Source organism: Amblyraja radiata, chromosome X, assembly GCF_010909765.2.
Source record: "Amblyraja radiata isolate CabotCenter1 chromosome X, sAmbRad1.1.pri, whole genome shotgun sequence".
NCBI lineage: Eukaryota > Metazoa > Chordata > Chondrichthyes > Rajiformes > Rajidae > Amblyraja > Amblyraja radiata.
The window spans coordinates 6,564,345-6,588,254 of NC_045999.1; the positions used below are offsets into that span (position 1 = coordinate 6,564,345).

At 46.9% G+C, this 23,910-nt stretch overlaps 1 protein-coding gene across 2 annotated transcripts in view; it reads right to left on the bottom strand.

Moving 5' to 3' along the window:
- Window positions 1–23,910, bottom strand: part of ttc23 (tetratricopeptide repeat domain 23) — a 33,832-nt gene that overhangs the window by 8,253 nt on the left and 1,669 nt on the right. Inside the window, exons 2-8 of one of the 2 annotated variants that reach the window (XM_033014864.1) lie at window positions 22,941–23,118; window positions 21,068–21,191; window positions 18,537–18,693; window positions 14,929–15,054; window positions 9,019–9,196; window positions 5,630–5,735; window positions 2,469–2,596 (exon numbers count right to left, since the gene is read on the bottom strand). In XM_033014864.1, coding sequence (XP_032870755.1) covers window positions 2,469–2,596; window positions 5,630–5,735; window positions 9,019–9,196; window positions 14,929–15,054; window positions 18,537–18,693; window positions 21,068–21,191; window positions 22,941–23,118 — 997 coding nt within the window. The remainder of the gene's footprint in view (window positions 1–2,468; window positions 2,597–5,629; window positions 5,736–9,018; window positions 9,197–14,928; window positions 15,055–18,536; window positions 18,694–21,067; window positions 21,192–22,940; window positions 23,119–23,910) is intronic. The other variant, XM_033014865.1, reaches the window with a different exon arrangement.

Genomic DNA, 23,910 nt, shown 5'->3' on the forward strand with positions numbered 1-23,910 from the left:
CTGTGACCTCTGGTCCTAGACTCTCCCACTAGTGGAAACATCCTCTCTACATCCGCTCTATCCAGGCGTTTCACTATTCGAGTCGGGAGTTTCGGGTCGGGAACCTTCTTCAGACCCGAAATGCCACCCATCCCTTTTCTCCACAGATGCTGCCTGACCTGCTGAGTTACTCCAGTTACTCCATGCTTTGGCCCCAGAGCAGAAGCGTCCACGTCTCAGGGCTGGAAACAGGAAGTATCTCGAGCTGATTCTGCTACCACCATCATCTATTGCGACAAGTGACGGCTTCCCACTGATTGTCGCCGGAAGCTTGAGTCCTTTTCAGGACGGACGATGACTTGCCATAGAGGGAGTACAGAGAAGGTTCACCAGACTGATTCCTGGGATGTCAGGACTTTCATATGAAGACTGGATAGACTCGGCTTGTACTCGCTAGAATTTAGAAGATTGAGGGGGGATCTTATAGAAACGTACAAAATTCTTAAGCGGTTGGACAGGCTAGATGCAGGAAGATTGTTCCCGATGTTGGGGAAGTTCAGAACAAGGGGTCACAGTTTAAGGATAAGGGGGAAATCTTTTAAGACTGAGATGAGAAAAACATTTTTCACACAGAGAGTGGTGAATCTCTGGAATTCTCTGCCACAGAAGGTAGTTGAGGCCAGTTCATTGGCTATATTTAAGAGGGAGTTAGATGTGGCCCTTGTGGCTAAAGGGATCAGGGGGTATGGAGAGAAGGCAGGTACGGGACACTGAGTTGGATGATCAGTCATAATAATAATAATAATAAATTTTATTTAATGGGCGCCTTTCAGACATCTCAAGGACACCTTACATAGTAATCGGAATAAAAACATATAATCGGAATAGAACAGGTAAAAAAGACATCACAGAGACACAAATTAAAAACAGAATTCAATCCAAAAACAGAAAATCAAAAACACAGTGTGAAGAGAGAGCAGCGGCAGCCAAAGCGCGCCAGCGTCCACTCTCTCTTCACGGCAGCCACGGCAGCCATCTTGGACACAGACCTGATTCAATATGATCAGTCATGATCATATTGAATGGCGGTGCAAGCTCGAAGGGCCGAATGGCCTACTCCTGCACCTATTGTCTATGTTTCTATGCGATGTCAACATTTGATACATGGAAGATGGACATGAGAGAAGAAGAAGAAGACTCCAGCTCTTTGTGTCCGCCTTTGGTATAAACCAGTATCTGCCTTTTCTCTGTTTCTACATGAAAGTAGGTTGGTTGAGGAAGCAAAAGAAGTTACGGAACTGAAAAATACACAGTGTTTGCCTGAGCATTTGGCAGCACTCCAGTGTCTGAGCTCTGTTACATGGCTTGAGCGTTGACAGACCCCATGCAGGTCGCATGCCTACCATTACTTGCTTATCACTAATGGCAGTGCCATTACAGGGCATGATTCAGGACCGTTTTTCAAAGAGGCTGCAGGAACTAAGAACCACAAGACAAATCTGACAAGTTGATAGCTGCATCCCCCAGCTTTGAATCAAAGAGATTGCCGCAAACATTGGGAAACCGCAGGGCAAGGTTCAGTTACAGTTTGTGCCTTTAATTTTAATTTAGAAGGAACATGACGATCCGGGGAAAAATACAGATAGGATTCGTTGGAACAGGTGGGAAGGAAAAATTGTCAGTTGTACACGGGCTGGGATTACTCATTGGAACAGATGAGGTTAAGATGGGTTCGACAATGCCCCTGTCCCACTTAGGAAACCTGAACGGAAACCTCTGGAGACTTTGCACCCCACCCAAGGTTTCTGTGCGGTTCCCGGAGGTTTTTGTCAGACTCCCTACCTGCTTCCACTATCTGCAACCTCCGGCAACCACCTGCAACCTCCGGCAACCACCTGCAACCTCCGGGAACCGCACGGAAACCTTGGGTGGGGCGCAAAGTCTCCACAGGTTTCCGTTGAGGTTTCCTAAGTGGGACAGGGGCGTTATCGAAACCATCTTAACCTCATCTGCTTTAGAGCAACCTTTTATTTTAGAGCAATCTTTTTCATCCCGTCTACCCCTGGCAACTTTAATAGCACAATTCTATTTCACTTATTTATGAACAACTAATGATGAACAGAACCAGAACCAGACACCAGAACCAGTATACCAGAACCAAACACAGTCAGTCAATGAGAAAAAATATGTACACATCCAGAATTAACAAATTTACCCCCTGGGTTGGCAAAATTTACCCCAGGTTGGGAACCCTTGGTTTAGAGATAAACATTAAAAAGGTTCAGTGCTCAACATTAAAAAGGATTTTGGTAAATAATGGGAAATTCACCACCATGGAATGGAATGTTTAAGAAGGAACTGCAGATGCTGGAAAAATCGAAGGTCGACAAAAATGCTGGGCAAACTCAGCGGGTGAGTCAGCATCTATGGAGCGAAGGAAATAGGCGACGTTTCGGGCCAAAACCCTTCTTCAGACTCTTTATCCTTACCTGATAGTTTTTGGCCAGTATCAGAAACCGACTGTAGCTGTCCAGTACGGAGAGTGACAAATGGTGTTCTGGCCCCACCGCTGCCTGGTAACACTGCAGGCTCTGTTGATAGTAATGCTCGGCCATATCTACAGTAAAGGTATATGGAACGCTAATTGGTAACAGCCACACCAAAGATATTAATACATTTCACAATATTTTCAAATATAAACCCATTGGCAAAGAATATTTGAGAGTATATTGCATTAAATAACTAATGTCTGAAGAAGGGTCTCGACCCGAAACGTCACCTTATTTCCTTCTCTCCATAGATGCTGCCTCACCCGCTGAGTTTCTCCAGCATTTTTGTCTCGACCCGAAATGTCGCCCGTTCCTTCTCTCCAGAGATAGAAACATAGGAAATAGGTGCAGGAGTAGGCCATTCGGCCCTTCGAGCCTGCACCGCCATTCACCGCTCTCTGTGTGAAAAATGTTTTCCTCATCTCGGTCCTAAAAGATTTCCCCCTTATCCTTAAACTGTGATCCCTTGTTCTGGATGCTGCCTCACCCGCTGAGTTACTGGGCCTCGTCCCGATACGGCGCCCATTTCCTTCGCTCCATAGATGCTGCCTCACCCGCTGAGTTTCTCCAGCATTTTTGTCTACCTTCGATTTTTCCAGCATCTGCAGTTCTTCCTTAAGCAATAACTATATAGTAATCTTGCTGTATCAAGTATAGGAAGGAACTGCAGATGTGTAAGAAAGAACTGCAGATGCTGGATTAAATCGAAGATGGACACAAAATGTTGGAGTAACTCAGCGGGTGAGGCAGCATCTCTGGAGAGAAGGAATGGGCGACGTTTCGGGTCGAGACCCTTCAGGGTCTCAGGGTTCGACCCGAAACGTCGCCCATTCCTTCTCTCCAGAGATGCTGCCTCACCCGCTGAGTGACTCCAGCATTTTGTGTCTACCTAAGGAACTGCAGGTGCTGGTTTATACCGAAGATAGACCCAAAAAGCTGAAGATTTGCAAGGATAATGTAGAGAATAGATGACAGGGAAATTTCAGTGGGTGAATATGATCCCATCAAGCCATTCCTGGCTTATACAGCAATCACATCCATCCATTAAAATTTCCCTTTAACATATTCTCTCCATTTCCCCTTCAAATCTTGTACCAAAACCCGCACAAGGTTCTATATACGGCGACCATTTAATCCACATTCCCCGTTGGATTGCAACCTTGTTGTGGTCGGGGAGCTTGTGTGTCTCAGTGACCCCTAGAGCGATGCCAGCGGGGAGATTCGTCTCCTGTTAGGGTCTCCCGTGCTGGGTCATAGGTCGAAGGGTCGAGGTGAGACGAAGAGCGACCCACTTGGTCCTCCAGGTTGAAGGTTGAGCACTAGGGCTAACAACCCTGTCTCGTAAAACACATCTGTCACGGAAACAGCAGCTGAAGGAATCAACACCACTGACTGGAGGACAATAGACAATAGGTGCAGGAGGAGGCCATTCGGCCCTTCGAGCCAGCACCGCCATTCGATGTGATCATGGTTGATCATCCCCAATCAGTACCCCGTTCCTGCCTTCTCCCCATATCACCTGACTCTGCTATCTTTAAGAGCCCTATCTAGCTCTCTCTTGAAAGCATCCAGAGAACCGGCCTCCACCGCCCTCTGAGGCATAGAATTCCACAGACTCACCACTCTCTGTGAGAAAAAGTGTTTCCTCGTCTCCGTTCTAAATGGGTTACCCCTTATTCTTAAACTGTGTGTGGCCCCTGGTTCTGGACTCCCCCAACATCGGGAACATGTTTCCTGCGTCTAGGACCTTCGATGCTGCCCTACATACCAGGAGGCATAATAGGCAGTAACTAAGCCAGTAATGAATCCACAACCTGATCAAAGCGCAGAGTGCTGGAGGAACTCAGCTGACGAGGCAGAATTTGGGGAAGGAATGGATGGGGCGATGTTTCGGGTCGAGACCATTCTTCCAAGACCTCGCCTGTCCATTCCCTCCACAGAAGCTGCCTGATCCGCTGAGTTCCTCCAGTGCTTTGTGTTTCGCTCAAGATTCCAGCATCTGCAGTCTCTTGTGTCTCCTAAGCTACAACCCACACGTCACTGGGACATGGGAGAAACCGGAGCATCCAAGGGAAAAACCCACACGGTCACAAGGAGAGAAAGTTCAAGTTCAAGTTCAAGTGAGTTTATTGTCATGTGTCCCTGTGTAGGACAATGAAATTCTTGCTTTGCTTAAGCACACAGAACATAGTAGGCATTTACTACAAAACAGATAAATGTGTCCATATACCATGATATAAATATATACACACATGAATAAATAAACTGGTAAAGTGCAAATAGCAGAAAGTGGTTATTAATAATCAGAGTTTTGTCCGAGCCAGGTTTAATAGCCTGATGGCTGTGGGGATGTAGCTATTCCTGAACCTGGTTGTTGCAGTCTTCAGGCTCCTGTACCTTCTACCTGAAGGTAGCAGGGAGATGAGTGTGTGGCCAGGATGGTGTGGGTCTTTGATGATACTGCCAGCCTTTTTGAGGCAGCGACTGCGATAAATCCCCTCGATGGAAGGAAGGTCAGAGCCGATGATGGACTGGGCAGTGTTTACTACTTTTTGTAGTCTTTTCCTCTCCAGGGCGCTCAAATTGCCGAACCAAGCCACGATGCAACCGGTCAGTATGCTCTCTACTGTACACCTGTAGAAGTTAGAGAGAGTCTTCCTTGACAAACCTACTCTCCGTAATCTTCTCAGGAAGTAGAGGCGGATGGGACTGACTGGTAGGGGTGCTCTCCTACTAGTTAGCACAGACTCGACAGGCCGAATAGCCTGCTGTTGCGCTGGGACAAATCTGTTACTGCAAGAGAGGTGGCACAGTGGAGGAGTTGCTGCCTCACAGCACCAGGGGCCCAGGTTCGATCCAGATCACTGGTGCTATCTGTACGGAGTTTGCATGTTCTCCCTGGGACCGCGTGGGCTTGCTCCGGGTGCTCCAGGTTTCCTCCCACATTGGAAAGACGTGCGGGATTATAGATTAATTGGGCTTCTGTAACTTGTGCCTAGTGTGGGATAGAACGAGTGCACGGGCGATCGCCGGTCGGCCGAAGGGCCTGTTTCCGCGCTGTACCTCCGAACCAAAAAGCAAAAGGCCTTTAAAAGTGTTACCGTGATCCTCAGCTCTGCCAGACGAAGTGTGGGCCTCGGCCAGAGTCAGTGATATTTTCCCCTCCTCCTCTCCAGAAGGAGCATGAGTCAGCACGATGGAATGAGCCTGGGAAACAACAAGAGTCCCCGGTTTAAATCAGCCAGGAGGCCAGAGCTGACAGCTTCTTGATGCAACATTGGCCGCGGCAGGGAGCAGAAACAGGTCATATTAGGACACAAGAATAATCCAGACACATACATCCAAAATCAGGGCTTTAAAAGCTGCACCATGCAACAGTATCCGAATAAAGCACTGCGCCTGTTCCATCACATCAGTGAGAAATGAAACTAAATAGTTTATTAACTTAATATTTAGACCAAGATGCTAAGTCATTAAGCTGGAAGGAGTCAGCGAAGATTTATGAGGGTGTTGCCCAGACTCAAAGGTCTGAGCTGTAGAGAGAGAGAGGTTGGGTAGGCAAGGGCATTTTTCGTTGGAGCGCAGGAGGCTGAGGGGTGATCTTATAGTGGTGTAAGATCATGAAGGGAGTGAACACTACGAAACAACATTTAAAAGAAAAGGCACAAAATGCTGGAGTAACTCAGCAGGACAGGCAGCATCTCTGGAGAGAAGGAATGGGTGACGTTTCGGGTCGAGACCCTTATTCAGACTGATCATTGACTGACTATTGATTTCTCTAACTTCATGTAACCCTTGCATCTCCCCCTCTCTCCATCCCTTCCCCCACCCAAGTCGTACCAGCTTCAAAGTCATCTTATTGTGTCTATACTCGTTTTTACCGGGGCCACAGCCAACAATGGCCTGTTTCCTATTATCACCGTTACTTTTTCGCATATCTTTCATTCATTTGTTCTATATCTCCCTGTATCATCGTCTATACCTCTCGTTTCCCTTTCCCCTGACTCTCAGTCCGAAGAAGGATCTCGACCCAAAACGTCACCTATTCCTTTCCTCCAGAGATGCCGTCTGACGCTGGAGTTACTCCAGTTGTTTGCGACTATCTTCGATTTAAACCAGCATCTGCAGTTCCATCCTACACACTGAAGTGCAACACTTAATTCCACCCGTCCTTAAGCTTTGAACATTTGAAAACAGGCTCCTCTTCCCCGATTATGGACGAAGCCAAAACTCATCTTTGTACATTGCATGCGCTATCCAATGAGAAAAATCAAATGCGCAAAAATAGAATGAAGCTCCCTCAAATTGTGTTCAAAGAGTACATTTAGTTAAAAAAAAGTTCCAAAAATGCAGCTTTCAAATTGAAGTGGGTGGGATTAATTTAGCAGAAGAGAATGGAAATATTTACTATAATCTAATTAAACCGAGTATTCAGAAACTCAAAGTTACAGAAGACTAATGAGGATAGGTCTTTATTCGTCTATTTGTGAGACGGGGATCGTTTAATACAATTCCCTGGGCAATGATTTTTAATGATTCTATAGATGAAGTGCCAAGTACTAATTTCCTAGATCTGATTTCTAACTTGTCCATATAAATCCAGGGCTCAGCAGCAGATGAAGTGCGTGCAATGATTTTGCAATGTTTTTATTTATATAGTGTGGAATTGTCCTTGTAAGGAAGAAAACTGAGTGTGTTGGAAAAATATAAGCCAGAAGCTGAAACTAGTCTTTGTTACGACTGCAAATATGGTGGCTTTGGGCAGGGCTGGCTGCTGAAATCCAGCATCAAGCTTTGTAGCAAATGGTCCCAGCAGTTGCCATTCTAAAGTGGAAGTCACACGGGAACTGCAGATGCTGGAATCCTGAGTGAAACACAAAGTGCTGGAGGAGCTCAGTGGGCTAGAAGCGTCTGTGGAGGGAATGGACGCACGGTGGTAGAAGTCTGAAGACGGGGCCCGACCCGAAAGGGTTGTGGGGGGAAGGCAGGAGAATGGGGTTGAGAGGGAAAGATAGATCGGCCATGATTGAATGGCGGAGTAGCCCTGATGGGCCGAATGGCCTAATTCTGCTCCTAGAACTTATGAACGTATGAAAGGCCGCCTGTCCATTCTGTCCAGAGTGTGTGTTGACCATCAAAGGGCCATTTCCTGAAGTTATGTGTTTTAATTTATTTGTTTGTTTTCACAGACTTTGTTTCTTTACTGAAGCTTTAAGGGCCTGTCCCACTTGTGTGTGCTCCATGTACACTGTGTGTGGTCCATGTACACTGTGTGTGGTCCATGTACACTGTGTGTGGTCCATGTACACTGTGTGTGGTCCATGTACACTGTGTGTGATCCATGTACACTGTGTGTGGTCCATGTACACTGTGTGTGATCCATGTACACTGTGTGTGGTCCATGTACATTGTGTGTGGTCCATGTACACTGTGTGTGATCCATGTACACTGTGTGTGGTCCATGTACACTGTGTGTGGTCCATGTACACTGTGTGTGGTCCATGTACACTGTGTGTGGGTGATCAATGTATACTGTGTGTGCTCCATGTACACTGTGTGTGGTCCATGTACACTGTGTGTGGGTGATCAATGTACACTGTGTGTGATCCATGTACACTGTGTGTGGTCCATGTACACTGTGTGTGGTCCATGTACACTGTGTGTGGTCCATGTACACTGTGTGTGTGTGGTCCATGTACACTGTGTGTGTGGTCCATGTACACTGTGTGTGATCCATGTACACTGTGTGTGATCCATGTACACTGTGTGTGATCCATGTACACTGTGTGTGATCCATGTACACTGTGTGTGGTCCATGTACACTGTGTGTGATCCATGTACACTGTGTGTGGTCCATGTACACTGTGTGTGTGTGATCCATGTACACTGTGTGTGATCCATGTACATCACTCCAGAACAAGGGGTCACAGTTTAAGGATAAGGGGGAAATCTTTTAGGACCGAGATGAGGAAAACATTTTTCACACAGAGAGTGGTGAATCTCTGGAATTATCTGCCACAGAAGGTAGTCGAGGCCACAGTTCATTGGCTACATTTAAGAGGGAGTTAGATGTGGCCCTTGTGGCTAAAGGGATCAGGGGGTATGGAGAGAAGGCAGGTACGGGATACTGAGTTGGATGATCAGCCATGATCATATTGAATGGCGGTGCAGGCTCGAAGGGCCGAATGGCCTACTCCTGCACCTATTGTCTATGTTTCTATGTACACGGTGTGTGCTCCATGTACACTGTGTGTGGGTGCTGAGTGTGCATTTTGTCCCCACGTGTTTGGCTGAGTCTACATGCCTGTGATGCCACGGCAAGCCAGATTTTTCATTACGCTTGTACCTCATGGGACTCATGCATATGGCTGTAAAGTTATTGTCATATGCATGAGTACCATAGGGTACAGGTGCAATGCCCCCATACCCAGGTCACCCACTGTGCCACCAACTCCTACCTGAGTGCCCCGTATACCACCTGGACTCCTACCTGCAGGAGGTACTGCACATGGTTGTCGTGGCCACCCCTGGCCAGCTCTGCTGCTGCCAGCTCCTGATAGATGGACACGCACTCCGTGCTGTTTTCTCCCTTGCCGAGTTGCACCAACTGCAGAGCTCTCTGGTAAGATGCCACAGCCTCGCCCCACCTGCTCTCCTTCACATGGAGCCTGGAGAAACAACAATGACACCAAGGATCAGGGAGGTTCTACTGCAGTTGTACAGGGTCTTGGTGAGACCACACCTGGAGTATTGCGTACAGTTTTGGTCTCCTAATCTGAGGAATGACATTCTTGCCATAGAGGGAGTGCAGAGAAGGTTCACCAGACTGATTCCTGGGATGTCAGGACTTTCATATGAAGAAAGACTGGATAGACTCGGCTTGTACTCGCTAGAATTTAGAAGATTGAGGGGGGATCTTATAGAAACTTACAAAATTCTTAAGGGGTTGGACAGGCTAGATGCAGGAAGATTGTTTCCGATGTTGGGGAAGTCCAGAACAAGGTGTCACACAGTTTAAGGATAAGGGGGAAATCTTTTAGGACCGAGATGAGGAAAACATTTTTCACACAGAGAGTGGTGAATCTGTGGAATTCTCTGCCACAGAAGGTAGTTGAGGCCACAGTTCGTTGGCTATATTTAAGAGGGAGTTAGATGTGGCCCTTGTGGCTAAAGGGATCAGGGGGTATGGAGAGAAGGCAGGTACAGGATACTGAGTTGGATGATCAGCCATGATCATATTGATAGGGCGGTGCTGGCTCGAAGGGCCGAATGGCCTCCTCCTGCACCTATTTTCTATGTTTCTATGACACACGGCGAGTCTGAAGAAAGGTTTCGTCCCGAAACGTTGCCTATTTCCTTCCCTCCGTAAATGCTACCGCACCCGCTGAGTTTCTCCAGCATTTTTGTCTACCATCAGACACAGCGAGTCGCGATATCGCTCCAGACCTGCATCGTATGGTCCAACGGGCAAATTTAGTGTCGAAGGAAAGACTGTGATGGCGAATTAGAATTTCAGTGGATGTGCGAGTGGGATGAGCTGGAAAATTGTGGTCGGCCATATCACACCTTCTCACGGCCCGAGTTATTCCAAGTGACCCCATCTTTTTAAATTTAAATCTGCTGAGAATCGAATAATTAGACTGGAGTCTGAGTAGGCCACCACATTGCCACATACCCGACAACTGTGGTAATAAATCCACATTCAACAAAGTCTATTCAGAGTGCAAAAGGCTCTGGCCAGGCACATACACTCTTAACGTAACATGACCTTGCCCCTTCCTATCTCTGCAGCCTCCTCCAGCTCTATATTCTCCCATGATCTCTGCAATCCACCAGTGTCGTCTCTCCACGTCTAGCAGCTGTATCTCTTCAAGTGTCGACAACAACACTCTTAAATTCCCTTCTCAAACCTCTCGGAGCCCATCTTCCTCCGCACACTGTTTGGAACCTCTCTCCAACCCTGCTCTTGATCATCTCTCTAAAGCCCCTGTCCCACCATGCGAGTTCACCCAAGAGCTCTCCCGAGTTTAAAAAAAAAAAAATCAAACTCAACACGAGTATTTTTTTCACTCTTGGACATTTTTCACACTGTCGAAAAAACTTCACGAGTTACCGCGTTTCCCGAGTACCCGCCGTTAGCGTTACGAGCCCCTTCAAGGGTCTCGACCCAAAACGGTGCCTATTTCCTTCGCTCCATTGATGCTGCCTCACCCGCTGAGTTTCTCCAGCATTTTTGTCTACCTTCGATTTTCCAGCATCTGCAGTTCCTTCTTAAACAGAGGATGATAAATAAGGAGACATTCCAGTCCAATTCACTGGAGTTCGTGGCCTGTCCTCCTCTCTCATCTCCATGCAAGATGCTACAACAGGTGTCCATGCAGAATAGATAACCAACCCAGTAACACGATGCTGGTGACATTTAATGCTGACTATAAACTAACTGCTCTGAACTCAGTCCATCTTTGTTCAGGGATATTGCCTCGACCGTTCCAGCAAAGTCTAACAATAATCACCAGCTGGACAAACTATCGGTCTGATTTATGGAAAAGCTGATGTGCTTGGATCTGGAATTAGTGACATTGCCCCAAACCGCAAAATACTGATCAGCAGTTCCCAATAGAGACTTGGTCGGGAAGGGGAATAGAGGGGAGGGGGAGTTGCTGCATTATTACCTTCAAGATAATCCGTATTGCACAGTCTACAATTAATTGCAGATAGATTTTACAAAAGTAAAATCATTGATTATATCAGTAGAACAGCTTGTAGTGCTGTCGGACGAAGGGTCTCGACCCCAAACGTCACCCATTCCTTCTCTCCAGAGATGGTGCCTGTCCCGCTGAGTTACTCAGGATATAAGGTTTGGAAGGGTTCGGAAGGATTGGATCCAATTGTGGACAAATGGGACCAGCCCTGAATGGCAACTTGGTCAGTTTGGACAAGATGGGCTGAAGGGCCTGATTCCCTGCTGTATTGTTCGATGAGTTCATAAGTCATAGGAGCAGAATTAGGCCATTGGCCCATCGAGTCTACTAGTGCCGTGTGTTCAGTGACTTGCCTTTCAATCCACCATAGAATTCTCTGCCTCAGAGAGCGATGGAGGCCGGTTCTCTGGATGCTTTCAAGAGAGAGCGAGATAGGGCTCTTAAAGATAGCGGAGTCAGGGATATGGGGAGAAGGCAGGAACAGGGTACTGATTGGGGATGATCAGCCATGATCACAGTGAATGGCGGTGCTGGCTTGAAGGGCCAAATGGCCTACTCCTGCACCTATTGTCTATTGTCTATTGATTGATGGCTGATCTATCTTTCCCTCAGAGTCTGAAGAAGGGTCTCGACCCTAAACATCACCCATTCCTTCTCTCCAGAGACGCTGCCTGACCCACTGAGTTACTGCAGCTTTTGGTGTCTATATTCGGATCAATTGGGATAATTTCACCCCCACCCCTCACCCCCCCACCATCCACCCCACCCCCCACCACCCCACCCTCCACCACCCCCCCACCAACCCCCCAACTAATCTAACAGCCCCACAGTCAATCAAAAAGCAAATTTAAAAACAAAATGAAGTGTCTCAATGAAGTGTGAGCACAAGAAAATGTTTGTTGAAAAGCTGAGACTTTTACAGTTTCTTTCTCCCCCAACATCCCATGCCAACTTTCCCTCTCAAAGATACGTTGGCGCCAATGAGCTGGTGAGGCTGGTGAGAAAGCTGCTGGTTTAGAATTGAGTATTCCCCTGTGGGGAAGTGCGGTGACAACAGCAGAGAAACCCAATGAATGATTCTTTTGTTTCCTCACCGCCAGTGAAAGTCAACGGCTAACAAGATGCTTGATGCCTGACCTCATCCTTTCCTGGTATGAGTAACAAAGGAATCAAAAATATAATTTACAATCCCCTTTCGCAATGAGCAGGACCATCTTTTTTTAACACAGAACCGAGTGAAATTAACTCTCTGTAGGGCTTGCGGCTCGATGGCCAAGTCACTGGGTATTTTTAAAGTGACAGGTTCTCGATTAGTAATCATAGAAACATAGAAAATAGGTGCAAGAGTAGGCCATTCGGCCCTTCGAGCCTGCACCGCCATTCGATATGATCATGGCTGATCATCCAACTCAGTATCCCATCCCTGCCTTCTCTCCATACCCCCTGATACCTTTAGCCACAAGGGCCACATCGAATTCCCTCTTAAATATAGCCAATGAACTGTGGCCTCAACTACCTTCTGTGGCAGAGAATTCCACAGATTCACCACTCTCTGTGTGAAAAATGATTTTCTCATCACATCTAAGGTTACGAGGAGAAGGCAGGAGAATGGGGTTGAGAGGGAAAGATAGATCAGCCATCAATTCCCCTAAGGACCTTTTCCTTCTTTCTCCCACCCCCCATCAGTCTGAAGAAGGGTTTCGGCCCGAAACGTCGCCTATTTCCTTCGCTCCATAGATGCTGCTGCACCCGCTGAGTTTCCCCAGCAATTTTGTGTACCCCCTAAGGGCCTTGTATGTTTCAATAAAATCAACCCTCTTTCATCTAAACTCCAAAGGCAACACACAGTGGGTGGCACAGCGGTAGAGTTGCTGCCTTACAGCGCCAGAGACCCGGGTTCGATCCTGACACTTGTGCACTGCCTAGGTGATGTCTGCAATATGATTTTACCGGGTTGCATGCTAAACCAAGCATTCATGGTACCTTGGAACATGAGACAATAAAGCATCATTGAATCACGGGTTCTGTCTGAACGCAACTTGCACTTTCCCTGTGACCGCGTGGGTTTTCTCCCACATTGCAAAGACGTGCATGTTTGTAGGTTAACTGGCTTCTGTAAATTATCCCTACCACGTATCATAGAACTAGTGTTTGGGTGATCATTGGGCAGCATGGACTCAGTCGGCCTGTTTGCCCGCTGTATCTCTAAACGAAACTAAACATACTTCTGGTAGACACAGAATGCTGGAGTAACTCAGCGGGTGAGGCAGCATAGAATCATAGAAAATAGGTGCAGGAGGAGGCCATTCGGCCCTTCGAGCCAGCACCGCCATTCATTGCGTCCCCAATCAATAACCCGTGCCTGCCTTCTCCCCATATCCCTTGATTCCACCAGCCCCTAGAGCTTTATCTAACTCTCTCTAAAATCCATCCAGTGATTTGGCCTCCACTGCCCTCTGTGGCAGGGAATTCCACAAATTCACAACTCTCTGGGTGAAGCAGTTTTTTCTCACCTCAGTCTTAAATGGCCTCCCCTTTATTCTAAGACTGTGTGTGGCCCCTGGTTCTGGACTCGCCCAACATTGGGAACATTTTTCCTGCATCTCTGGAGAGAAGGAATGGGTGATGTTTCGGGTCCACACTTTTCAATCTATCTCGTTTTGAGATCTTGCATCAAACCTCTACTTCATTGCAACAGAGATTTTGTGTGACGCATCAGAAATATTAACCTGTTTGCCTTCCTCCTCCCCCTCCTATATTAAAAATAGCTTTCTATTTTCCCAAACACTTAATGGACCTCTCTCCCGGTGCAGAAGGCAGAACTAAAATTAAAGTCAGGTTGTTATCTCGAAAACACTTTGAACTAAGCAATCTGGATCTGGGTGAACACCAATCTATCATTAAGTCCTGTGTTTATGGTGATATCTGTTACTGTATCTAATGTCCCTACAGACCACGATAAAGGTCATTCACTTGTGGGTTGGTTTTGAATCCAACAAAACAAAGTTACTCAATCACAAAGTTCACTTTGTTGGGTTAGCGTGGCTATAGATTCTACAAAGCATGGAGTTTAGTTTAGAGATACAGCACGGAAACAGGCCCTTCAGCCCACTGAGTCTGTACCGACCGGCGATCCCCGCACGTTAACATTATCCCGCGCACACCAGGGACAGTTTCACACTTTACACCAAGCCAATTAACCTACAAACCTGCACGTCTTTGGAGTGTGGGAGGAAACCGCAGATCTCCGAGAAAACCCACGCAGGTCACGGGGAGAACGTACAAACTCCGTGCAGACAGCACAAACACCGTAGTCAGGATCGAATCCGGGACTCTGTCGCTGCAAGCACTGTAAAGGGCCTGTCTCACTTGGGCGTCATTTACGCACCATCATTTACCCGTCACGAAGCATGGCGTGCATTACGTGCGCATGGCGCGTGGTGATGTAGGCAGTCGTGCGCGGCGCCCCAGGATTTTGGGATTCACAAAATCTTCGCCCGCCATCTGCGTGACGCGCAAATGACGCGCAAGTGGATCAGGCCCTTAAGACAGCAACTCTACCGCTGCGCCACCGTGCAAGTGTGAGGTGTTACATTCCAGAGGTGGATAGCAGCCTGAACATGGCAAAACGTTGCCTGTGAATCAGGAATGCCCGCAGTGAGACTCATCAGCAATGGCATTTGCTTGGCAGTGTTTACCTTCCCAAGGCCAAGTTAATTTTGGTGTCCACTTGTCTCATCTCTTCTTGTGTCACCTCCTCTGCTCGGCGGAGCTCATCCGCAACCTTCTCCGACTTCAGCAAACTCTGCTCGGCCTCCTTCAGAGTGCGGAGAATTAAGGAAGGCATAATGTATTTGGAAGCGTACAAATAGGCCAGGTGCCCACATGAACCTCTCCCCTACTGTGTTTCATTTTTTCCAGTTTAGTTTATTTATTGTCACGTGTACCCGATCGGAACCCAATTGAGCATGCCTTTTATATGCTGAAGAGAAAACTGAAGGGGACTAGCCCCCAAAACAAGCATAAGGCTAAAGATGGCTGCAATACAGGCCTGGCAGAGCATCACCAGAGAAGACACCCAGCAACTGGTGATGTCCATGAATCGCAGACTTCAAGCAGTCATTGCAGGCAAAGGATATGCAACAAAATACTAAACATGACTACTTTCATTTACATGACATTGCTGTGTCCCAAACATTATGGTGTCCTGAAATGGAGGGGACTATGTATAAACACTGCTGTAATTTCTACATGGTGAAACCAAAATGTATAAAAATGGCCTTTATTAAAATCTGACAATGTGTACTTTAACCACATGTGATTTTTTTTCTATTACTAATCTCAAATTGTGGAGTAGAGAGGCAAATAAATAAATGATGGGTTTTTGTCCCATACATTATGGAGGGCACTGTATAAGGTGGGAGAGGGAAAGTTTAATGGAGATGTTGGGGTCAAGTCATGATTACAATCGAGCCATCCACAGTGTACGGATACATGATAGAGGGTAAGAACATGAATACTCCAATTGCTTGCGGACTATGTTGATGCCCACAAAGTCCCAAACCAGTACCCTTGCACAAATACACTGTCTTACCTATTCTGGACTTAAAATCTAAACGAGCCTCTGCAAATTCCCATCAATGGCACTCCACAACAACTATTACCATTTCCATTGCACCTACAACATGGCAAGATAAAGCAGACACGAAATACTGCGAACACACAAAGACACAGAGTGCTGGAGTAACTTAGTGGCTTCTGTGGAGAAAATGGATAGGTGACATTCCAGGATTCTGAAAGGTCTTGACCCAAAACGTCACCTCTCCATGTTCTCCAAAGATGCTGTCTGGCCTGTCGAGTTACTCCAGCACTTTATGTGTTTTTGTTTGTAAACGAGCATCTGCAGTTCCTTGTGTCTACGTAAAAGCAAATAAATTACAGCGAAAAAAAGAGACAAAGTGCTGGAGTAACTCAGCGGGTCAGGCAGCATCTGTGGAGAACATGGATAGGTGACGTTTCACAGAGTGCTGGAGTAACTCAGCGGGTCAGGCAGCATCTGTGGAGAACATGGATAGGTGACGTTTCACAGAGTGCTGGAGTAACTTAGCGGGTCAGGCAGCATCTGTGGAGAACATGGATAGGTGACGTTTCACAGAGTGCTGGAGTAACTCAGTGGGTCAGGCAGCATCTGTGGAGAACATGGATAGGTGACGTTTCACAGAGTGCTGGAGTAACTCAGTGAGTCAGGCAGCATCTGTGGAGAACATGGATAGGTGACGTTTCACAGAGTGCTGGAGTAACTCAGCGGGTCAGGAAGCATCTCTGGAGAACACCAGTTGGGCCACAGCTTAAATACTGCACAAAGCTTCAATCACCACATTGCAAGAAAAGTACCAACATGCAGGAAAGGGTGCGGTGGGGATTAACAAACATGTTTCCAGAACTGGAAAATTTTACTTAAGAGGAAAGGCTGGATGGTCTGGAACTGATTTATCTGAAATTGAAAAGACCGAAGAGGAATTTAATTGAGGGGTATAAAATTGTGGAAGTCAAATGAAACGGAAATGATCTAATTCTCATAGCAGTGTTTAAGAAAGAACTGCAGATGTTGGAAAAATCGAAGGTAGACAAAAATGCTGGAGAAACTCAGCGGGTGAGGCAGCATCTATAGAGAGAAGGAATAGGAGACGTTTCGGATCGAGACCCTTCTCATAGCAGACAGGTTTGGAGGGTTATGGACCAAGCGCAGGCAAGTGGGACAAGGGTAGCTAGGACATTGTTGGCCGGTGTGGGCGAGTTGGGCCGAAGGGCCTGTTTCCACACTGTATCACTCTATGACTCTTTGTCAAAAGCCAGGGAATTGATTTTTAAAGTGTTTTGTTACAGAGATGAGAAATGTTTTCATTCATAAAAATAGGATCTAGAACTCACTGACTTGAGTAAAAAGCCCCATCTCATTAAAAACAGAGCTGTAGGAATCCATTAGACATAGGAGCAGAATTAGGCCATTCAGTGCATCAAGTCTACTCCACCCTTCGATCGTGGCTGACCTATTTTTCCCTCTCAATTGTTGGAAATAGTCATAGTACTCGCTAGAATTTAGAAGATTGAGGGGGGATCTTATAGAAACTTACAAAATTCTTAAGGGGTTGGACAGGCTAGATGCAGGAAGATTGTTCCCGATGTTGGGGAAGTCCAGAACAAGGGGTCACAGTTTAAGGATAAGGGGGAAATCTTTTAGGACCGAGATGAGGAAAACATTTTTCACACAGAGAGTGGTGAATCTCTGGAATTCTCTGCCACAGAAGGTAGTTGAGGCCAGTTCATTGGCTATATTTAAGAAGGAGTTAGATGTGGCCCTTGTGGCTAAAGGGATCAGGGGGTATGGAGAGAAGGCAGGTACAGGATACTGAGTTGGATGATCAGCCATGATCATATTGAATGGCGGTGCAGGCTCGAAGGGCCGAATGGCCTACTCCTGCACCTATTTTCTATGTTTCTATAAAAAGCTGCAGTAACTCAGCGGGACATGCTGCATCTCTGGAGAGAAGGAATGGGTGACGTTTACGGTCGAGACCCTTCTTCAGACTGTCAGGGGAGAAGGGAATGAGAGATATGGAAGGGTGAGGTGTGCAAACGAGAGATCAAAAGGGAAGAAGTTTGAGGAATATGTAGACTTTGTTAGCTAGGGGAAGGTACAGAGGCACACTATGTAAAATCTAATCAGGACAGTCAGACTGGTCGGAGAACTAGGATGGGGGAGGGGATGGAGAGAGAGGGAAAGCAAGGGTTGCCTGAAGTTAGTGAAGCCAATGTTCATACCGCTGGGGTGTAAGCTGCCCAAGTGTAATATGAGGTGCTGTTCCTCCAATTTGCAGTGGGCCTCACTCTGACAATGGAGGAGGCCCAGGACAGAAAGGTCAGAGTGGGAATGGGAGGGGGAAGTTAGCGTTTGGCAACTGGGAGATCGGGTACGTCTAGGCGGACTAGGCAGAGGTGTTCAGCGATTGTAGACACAAAATGCCAGAGTAACTCAGTGGGACAGGCAGCATCCCTGCAGAGAAGGAGTGGGTGACGTTTCGGGTCGAGACACATCTTCAGCGATTGTGTTCAGTGTTGGAAGGCGGGGCTAGGATTTCTAGATCGTTGCAGATGGGTTAGAACTTGATGGGCAGAATAGGCTCCTTCCCATGGCAGATATTTTACGATTCTAAACAACTTCCAGTGCAGAATCTGTAGCTTACATTTTCTGTCAAATAATTCTGCATGAACCTTCGCAGTTCAATCAACCCGGGTGAAAGGATATTTCTCAAGTCCTGTCAGAGCTTGACCCAGCGTGAGGAACATGGTAATCAGACATCGTAGAATCTCCCCCCGCTCCTCCTCCGACGCTGGGAGCTGAGTGTTGGCGTACATGATGTCCTTGGCCTTCTCACAGTGCTGCTTTGCTTGCAGGGCCTGTCCTGTGGGATCAATGGCTCATGTCAAAGGAACGCTGTTAGTGTGCCCTGTTTGCCCAGTTAGTCCCGTTCCTTACAAGGTCTGCTTGACAATAGACAATAGGTGCAGCAGTAGGCCATTCGGCCCTACAAGAGTACATCTCAATAAGGTCCCCTCTCAGCTTCCTATACTTCAAAGAAGAAAGTACAGCCTATCTAACCTGTCCCTATAACTCTAGTCTAGTTGTTGTAGTTATAATAGACAATAGGTGCAGGAGTACAGCACCGCCATTCAATGTGATCATGGCTGATCATCCCCACTCAGTACCCCGTTCCTGCCTTCTCCCCATATCCCCTGACTCAGCTATTTTTAGCTCTCTCTTGAAAGCATCCAGAGAACCTGCTTCCACCGCCCTCTGAGGCAGAGAAACCTTCTAATCCAGGCTGTATTCTGGTAAACCTCCTCTGCACACTCTCCAAAGCCTGTTTCCGCGCTGTATCTCTAAACCAAACTAAACTAATCCTGTTGAGTTCCTCCAGCATCTTGAAGTTTAATAAATTGTAGGGACTGCAGAGAGAGAGAGAGTAGGGGAGTGGGACTAACTGGATGGCTTTGTCGAAGAGTGTGCGTAGCAGTAATGGGCAGAGTGGCCTCGCCCTGTGGTGTGTCATTCCACACTACTAACCAGCTGTCAGGCTAGGCTGGATAGAGAGTGATGTGCCAACACCAGGGGGTCGGTAAGAGTTTTCATCGCTCCTCCAAATATTCTCATCGTCACGCTTTATATTTAGAGAGCAGGTTGGTTGGTGTCGGGAATTGGTGGCAATTATCTACTCCAGCTCAGTGATTAATGGGTGAGGCAAGATATAGAAACATCCCATTTATTAATGGTTAAGATGTTTAAGAAGGAACTGCAGATGCTGGAAAATTGAAGGTAGACAAAAATGCTGGAGAAACCCAGCGGGTGAGGCAGCATCTATGGAGCGAAGGAAATAGGCAACGTTTCGGTCGAGACCCTTCTTCAGACTGATGAGAGGGTGCCCCCTCCCCCCCCCCCCCCTACAAGAAGGGTCTCAACCCGAAACGTCGCCCATTTATTAATGGAGAGGGGTGTCTTGTATGAGGAATGAGTTAACTGGCAAATTATATATAACCGAACCAGAGCCTCTAGTAGTCTGGGATCTCACCCATACCTGAAATTCAAACCTCAACTATTCAACCTTACAAGAATGTGGTGTGTCCCCTTGTGACTTCACCCAATCTTCGTAGACATTTAGAAATATAAGACCCCGTAACGTTCACTCCCCTCTCTCTTACTTAGATGGATGCATAATGATAGAAGTACATCTTGATAGAAGTATATACATTTATGAGAGGCAGACAGTCAGAACCTTTATCCCAGGATGGAACACTAGAGGGCGTAGCTACTGTATATGCTGAAGAGAAAACTGAAGGGGACTAGCCCCCAAAAACAAGCATAAGCTAAAGATGGCGGCAATACAGGCCTGGCAGAGCATCACCAGAGAAGACACCCAGCAACTGGTGATGTCCATGAATCGCAGACTTCAAGCAGTCATTGCATGCAAAGGATATGCAACAAAATACTAAACATGACTACTTTAATTTACATGACATTGCTGTGACCCAAACATTGTGGTGCCTTGAAATGGGGGGGGGGGGTCATAATGTACTCGATGGGCCGAATGGCCTAATTCGACTACTATAACTTGTGAACTTGTGAATAAGTAAGTCTAGCAATTTAAAAAAAACATGGAAGAACATACCAGACTGATTCCTGGGATGTCAGGACTTTCATATGAAGAAAGACTGAATAGACTCGGCTTGTACTCGCTAGAATTTAGAAGATTGAGGGGGGATCTTATAGAAACTTACAAAATTCTTAAGGGGTTGGACAGGCTAGATGCAGGAAGATTGTTCCTGATGTTGGGGAAGTCCAGAACAAGGGGTCACAGTTTAAGGATAAGGGGGAAATCTTTTAGGACCGAGATGAGGAAAACATTTTTCACACAGAGAGTGGTGAATCTCTGGAATTCTCTGCCACAGAAGGTAGTTGAGGCCACAGTTCATTGGCTATATTTAAGAGGGAGTTAGATGTGGCCCTTGTGGCTAAAGGGATCAGAGGGTATGGAGAGAAGGCAGGTACAGGATACTGAGTTGGATGATCAGCCATGATCACATTGAATGGCGGTGCAGGCTCGAAGGGCCGAATGACCTACTCCTGCACCTATTTTCTATGTTTCTAACATTTCAGCAGGAGATAAGCAGGAAACTTATGATCTTATGAGTTGAGGCAGAATTGGAGCGAGTGACCGAATGGAAGCGATATTACAGGAAATGCTTATGCGGAGGAGGAAGAGGACAGAAGCCGCCACCTGCCTTTGAGGTGTAGATAGCCTTTTGCTAGGTTGATGTGGGCATGGGCCATCCGCCAGTGGAAGTCACCAAAACTGATCCTTGCCAAAGCCACACAACGCACCAGTTCTTGTACAGCAGGCACCTCCTGGAGAAAGAAAAGACTGCAAGCTCAAGATATGAACAAACTGACACAAACAGAGACATTACTGCTGCTTCCTCACAGCTCCAGTCACAGGAATTCAATCCTGCCTGCGTGAACATGGACATGGGAGCAGAATTAAGCCATTTGGCCCATTGAATCTACTCCACCATTCGATCATGGCTGTTCTATTTTTCCACCTCAACCCATTCTCCTGCCGTCTCCCCATAATCTTTGATGCCCTTATCAATCTAGAACCTATTAAAGGTAGACAAAAATGCTGGAGAAACTCAGCGAGTGAGGCAGCATCTATGGAGCGAAGGAATAGGTGACGTTTTGGGTCGAGACACTTCTTCAGACTGATGTGGAGGTGGGGGGGGGGGGGCGGGAAGAATAACGGAAGAGGCGGAGACAGTGGGCTGTGGGAGAGCTGGGAAGGGGAGAAGGTGGGAGAAAGCATGGACTACCTGAAATTGGAGAAGTCAATGTTCATACCACTGGGGTGTAAGCTACCCAAGCGAAATATGAGGTGCTGCTCCTCCAATCTCGTCCAGCAACTCTGGAGAGAAGGAATGGGTGACGTTTTGGGTCAAGACCCTTCTTCAAATCGTGAAAATGTGCATCAACTTCAACCTTTCAGCTCCTCTTACCTACTCTAACCTCTCCCCCTCGTCTCCCCAAGTACACCTTCCAGTACTGGTTAAAATGGATGAAACCTAGTTTTTCTAATTCCCACATCCTGTGAGACCACAAGTTCTACACCACCACCACCTTCTGGGTGGAAAAAACACCTCCTAACCCTCTCACCCACTGCTTTATACCGAGACCCACTGGATTTTGACCCCTCTGCGAAGAGGGGTCAAAGTCCTTCATACTTTTTTATTCCTTCCAGGTCTCTGATAATTTTATAATTGTTATATAGCTCAAATAGATCTCCCCTCAGGCTTGAGTTACAAAGAAAACAACTCCAGCCAGTTCAACCTTTACCAGTTCTGTTAAAGCTGTATTGTAAATATTTACCACACCTTCTCAAGTACCTCGCATCCTTCTGCTATTTATAAATAGAGTAGAGTTGGTATTGAATGATAGGCCAGGTCAGGGGTGGGGAACCTGTGGCCTTCTAGTTCTCGGCCATTGTCCAGTGTTTTGAATGAATCCAAACTTTGTAGAACAAATCCTTTTATTATTATTAATATGTTTTTGTTCGTCTTTTAGTATTTTTATTTTAATCTTAAAATTAGCGTATTTAAAATACCAAAGAGTAAAAGACGATTCAACGAAATTAGCATTTTTTAGCATTCAAATTAGCATTTCAACCTCACCTAGTTGATATCTCCAAGACTCCTAAAGAACTACAGATGGAATTGATTGAGCTCACAGAAGATGACATTTTAAAGTCCTTACTTGGCGCTAAGAAAGATCCAATTGAAATATGGGGAAATGCAATAGAATACCCAAGTCCTCGGCAACATGCACGGAAAATGCTTTCTTGCTTTTCAACCACTTATTGCTGCAAATCTACATTCTCCTACCTAACCCAAATCAAGGCGCCCGTACAAAGTCATTAAGAGGTTAGTTAACTTTAGAATTAACACCAATTTTCATTTTCTTGAAGTTAGTTAGATTTTTACAAAATAATGTACATTTTGAAGTATATCGAATTGAAGTTTCTTGGATGCGGCCTTATTAGATTACAGCTAACTTGATGCGGCATTCCAACATGAAAAGGTTCCCCACCACTGGGCCAGGCCCTACCTTGTGGTTGGCAGAGTGCATCCTTGCCCTCTGCTCAGCCTGTGCCAGCTTCTCCTCCGGCACCATCATGATCGCCACGTCCTTCAATGCATTTCTCTGCTTGCGTCTGACCCGGGCACTCCCATTCAGGGTGCAGGGTGTCTCAGTGCCACCCGAACTCGTACCAGTGTCACAGTATCTGGAAGAGAGTCCGACCTGTGACTGTTTCTTCATGGATACAAGGGCAGCATCACACTGGCCACACTCTCATCTCACATAAGGTAGCCACAGATAACCTCTGCCACAGAAGGTAGTTGAGGCCAGTTCATTGGCCATATTTAAGAGGGAGTTAGATGTGGCCCTTGTGGCTAAAGGGATCAGGGGGTATGGAGAGAAGGCAGGTACAGGATACTGAGTTGGATGATCAGCCATGATCATATCGAATGGCGGTGCAGGCTCGAAGGGCCGAATGGCCTACTCCTGCACCTATTTTCTATGTTTCTATGTCTATGTTTCTGTGTACAGGATACTGAGTTGGATGATCAGCCATAATCATATTGAATGGTGGTGCAGGCTCGAAAGGCCGAATGGCCTACTCCTGCACCTATTTTCTATGTTTCTATGTTTCTATAAGGTCATAAGTGAATTAGCTATTCGGCCCATCAAGTCTACCCCACCATTCAATCATGACATTTTTAGTAAGTCCTGTGCTTCGTCCGTTGGAGAAATTGACTTTTTAACGTCGGGGGTAGGGGGTAATTTTACTTCTAGGTCCCTACCTGGTCGGTGAGGCAGCTTTTTCTCCGGGCTGCCCCGTCGACCCGTCCTCGTGGCCTACCAGCGGGCGTGGAGCGCCGTTTCCTGGCGGGGGCCGCCCAGCACCTCGGCTTCGGTGGCGGCACAGCGCTGGAGCGCTATCGCGGAGCGGAGCGGGCGATGCCTTGCCTGGGTCGCCGCGCTGGATCGACGCGCTGGAGCTGTGACCGCCGAG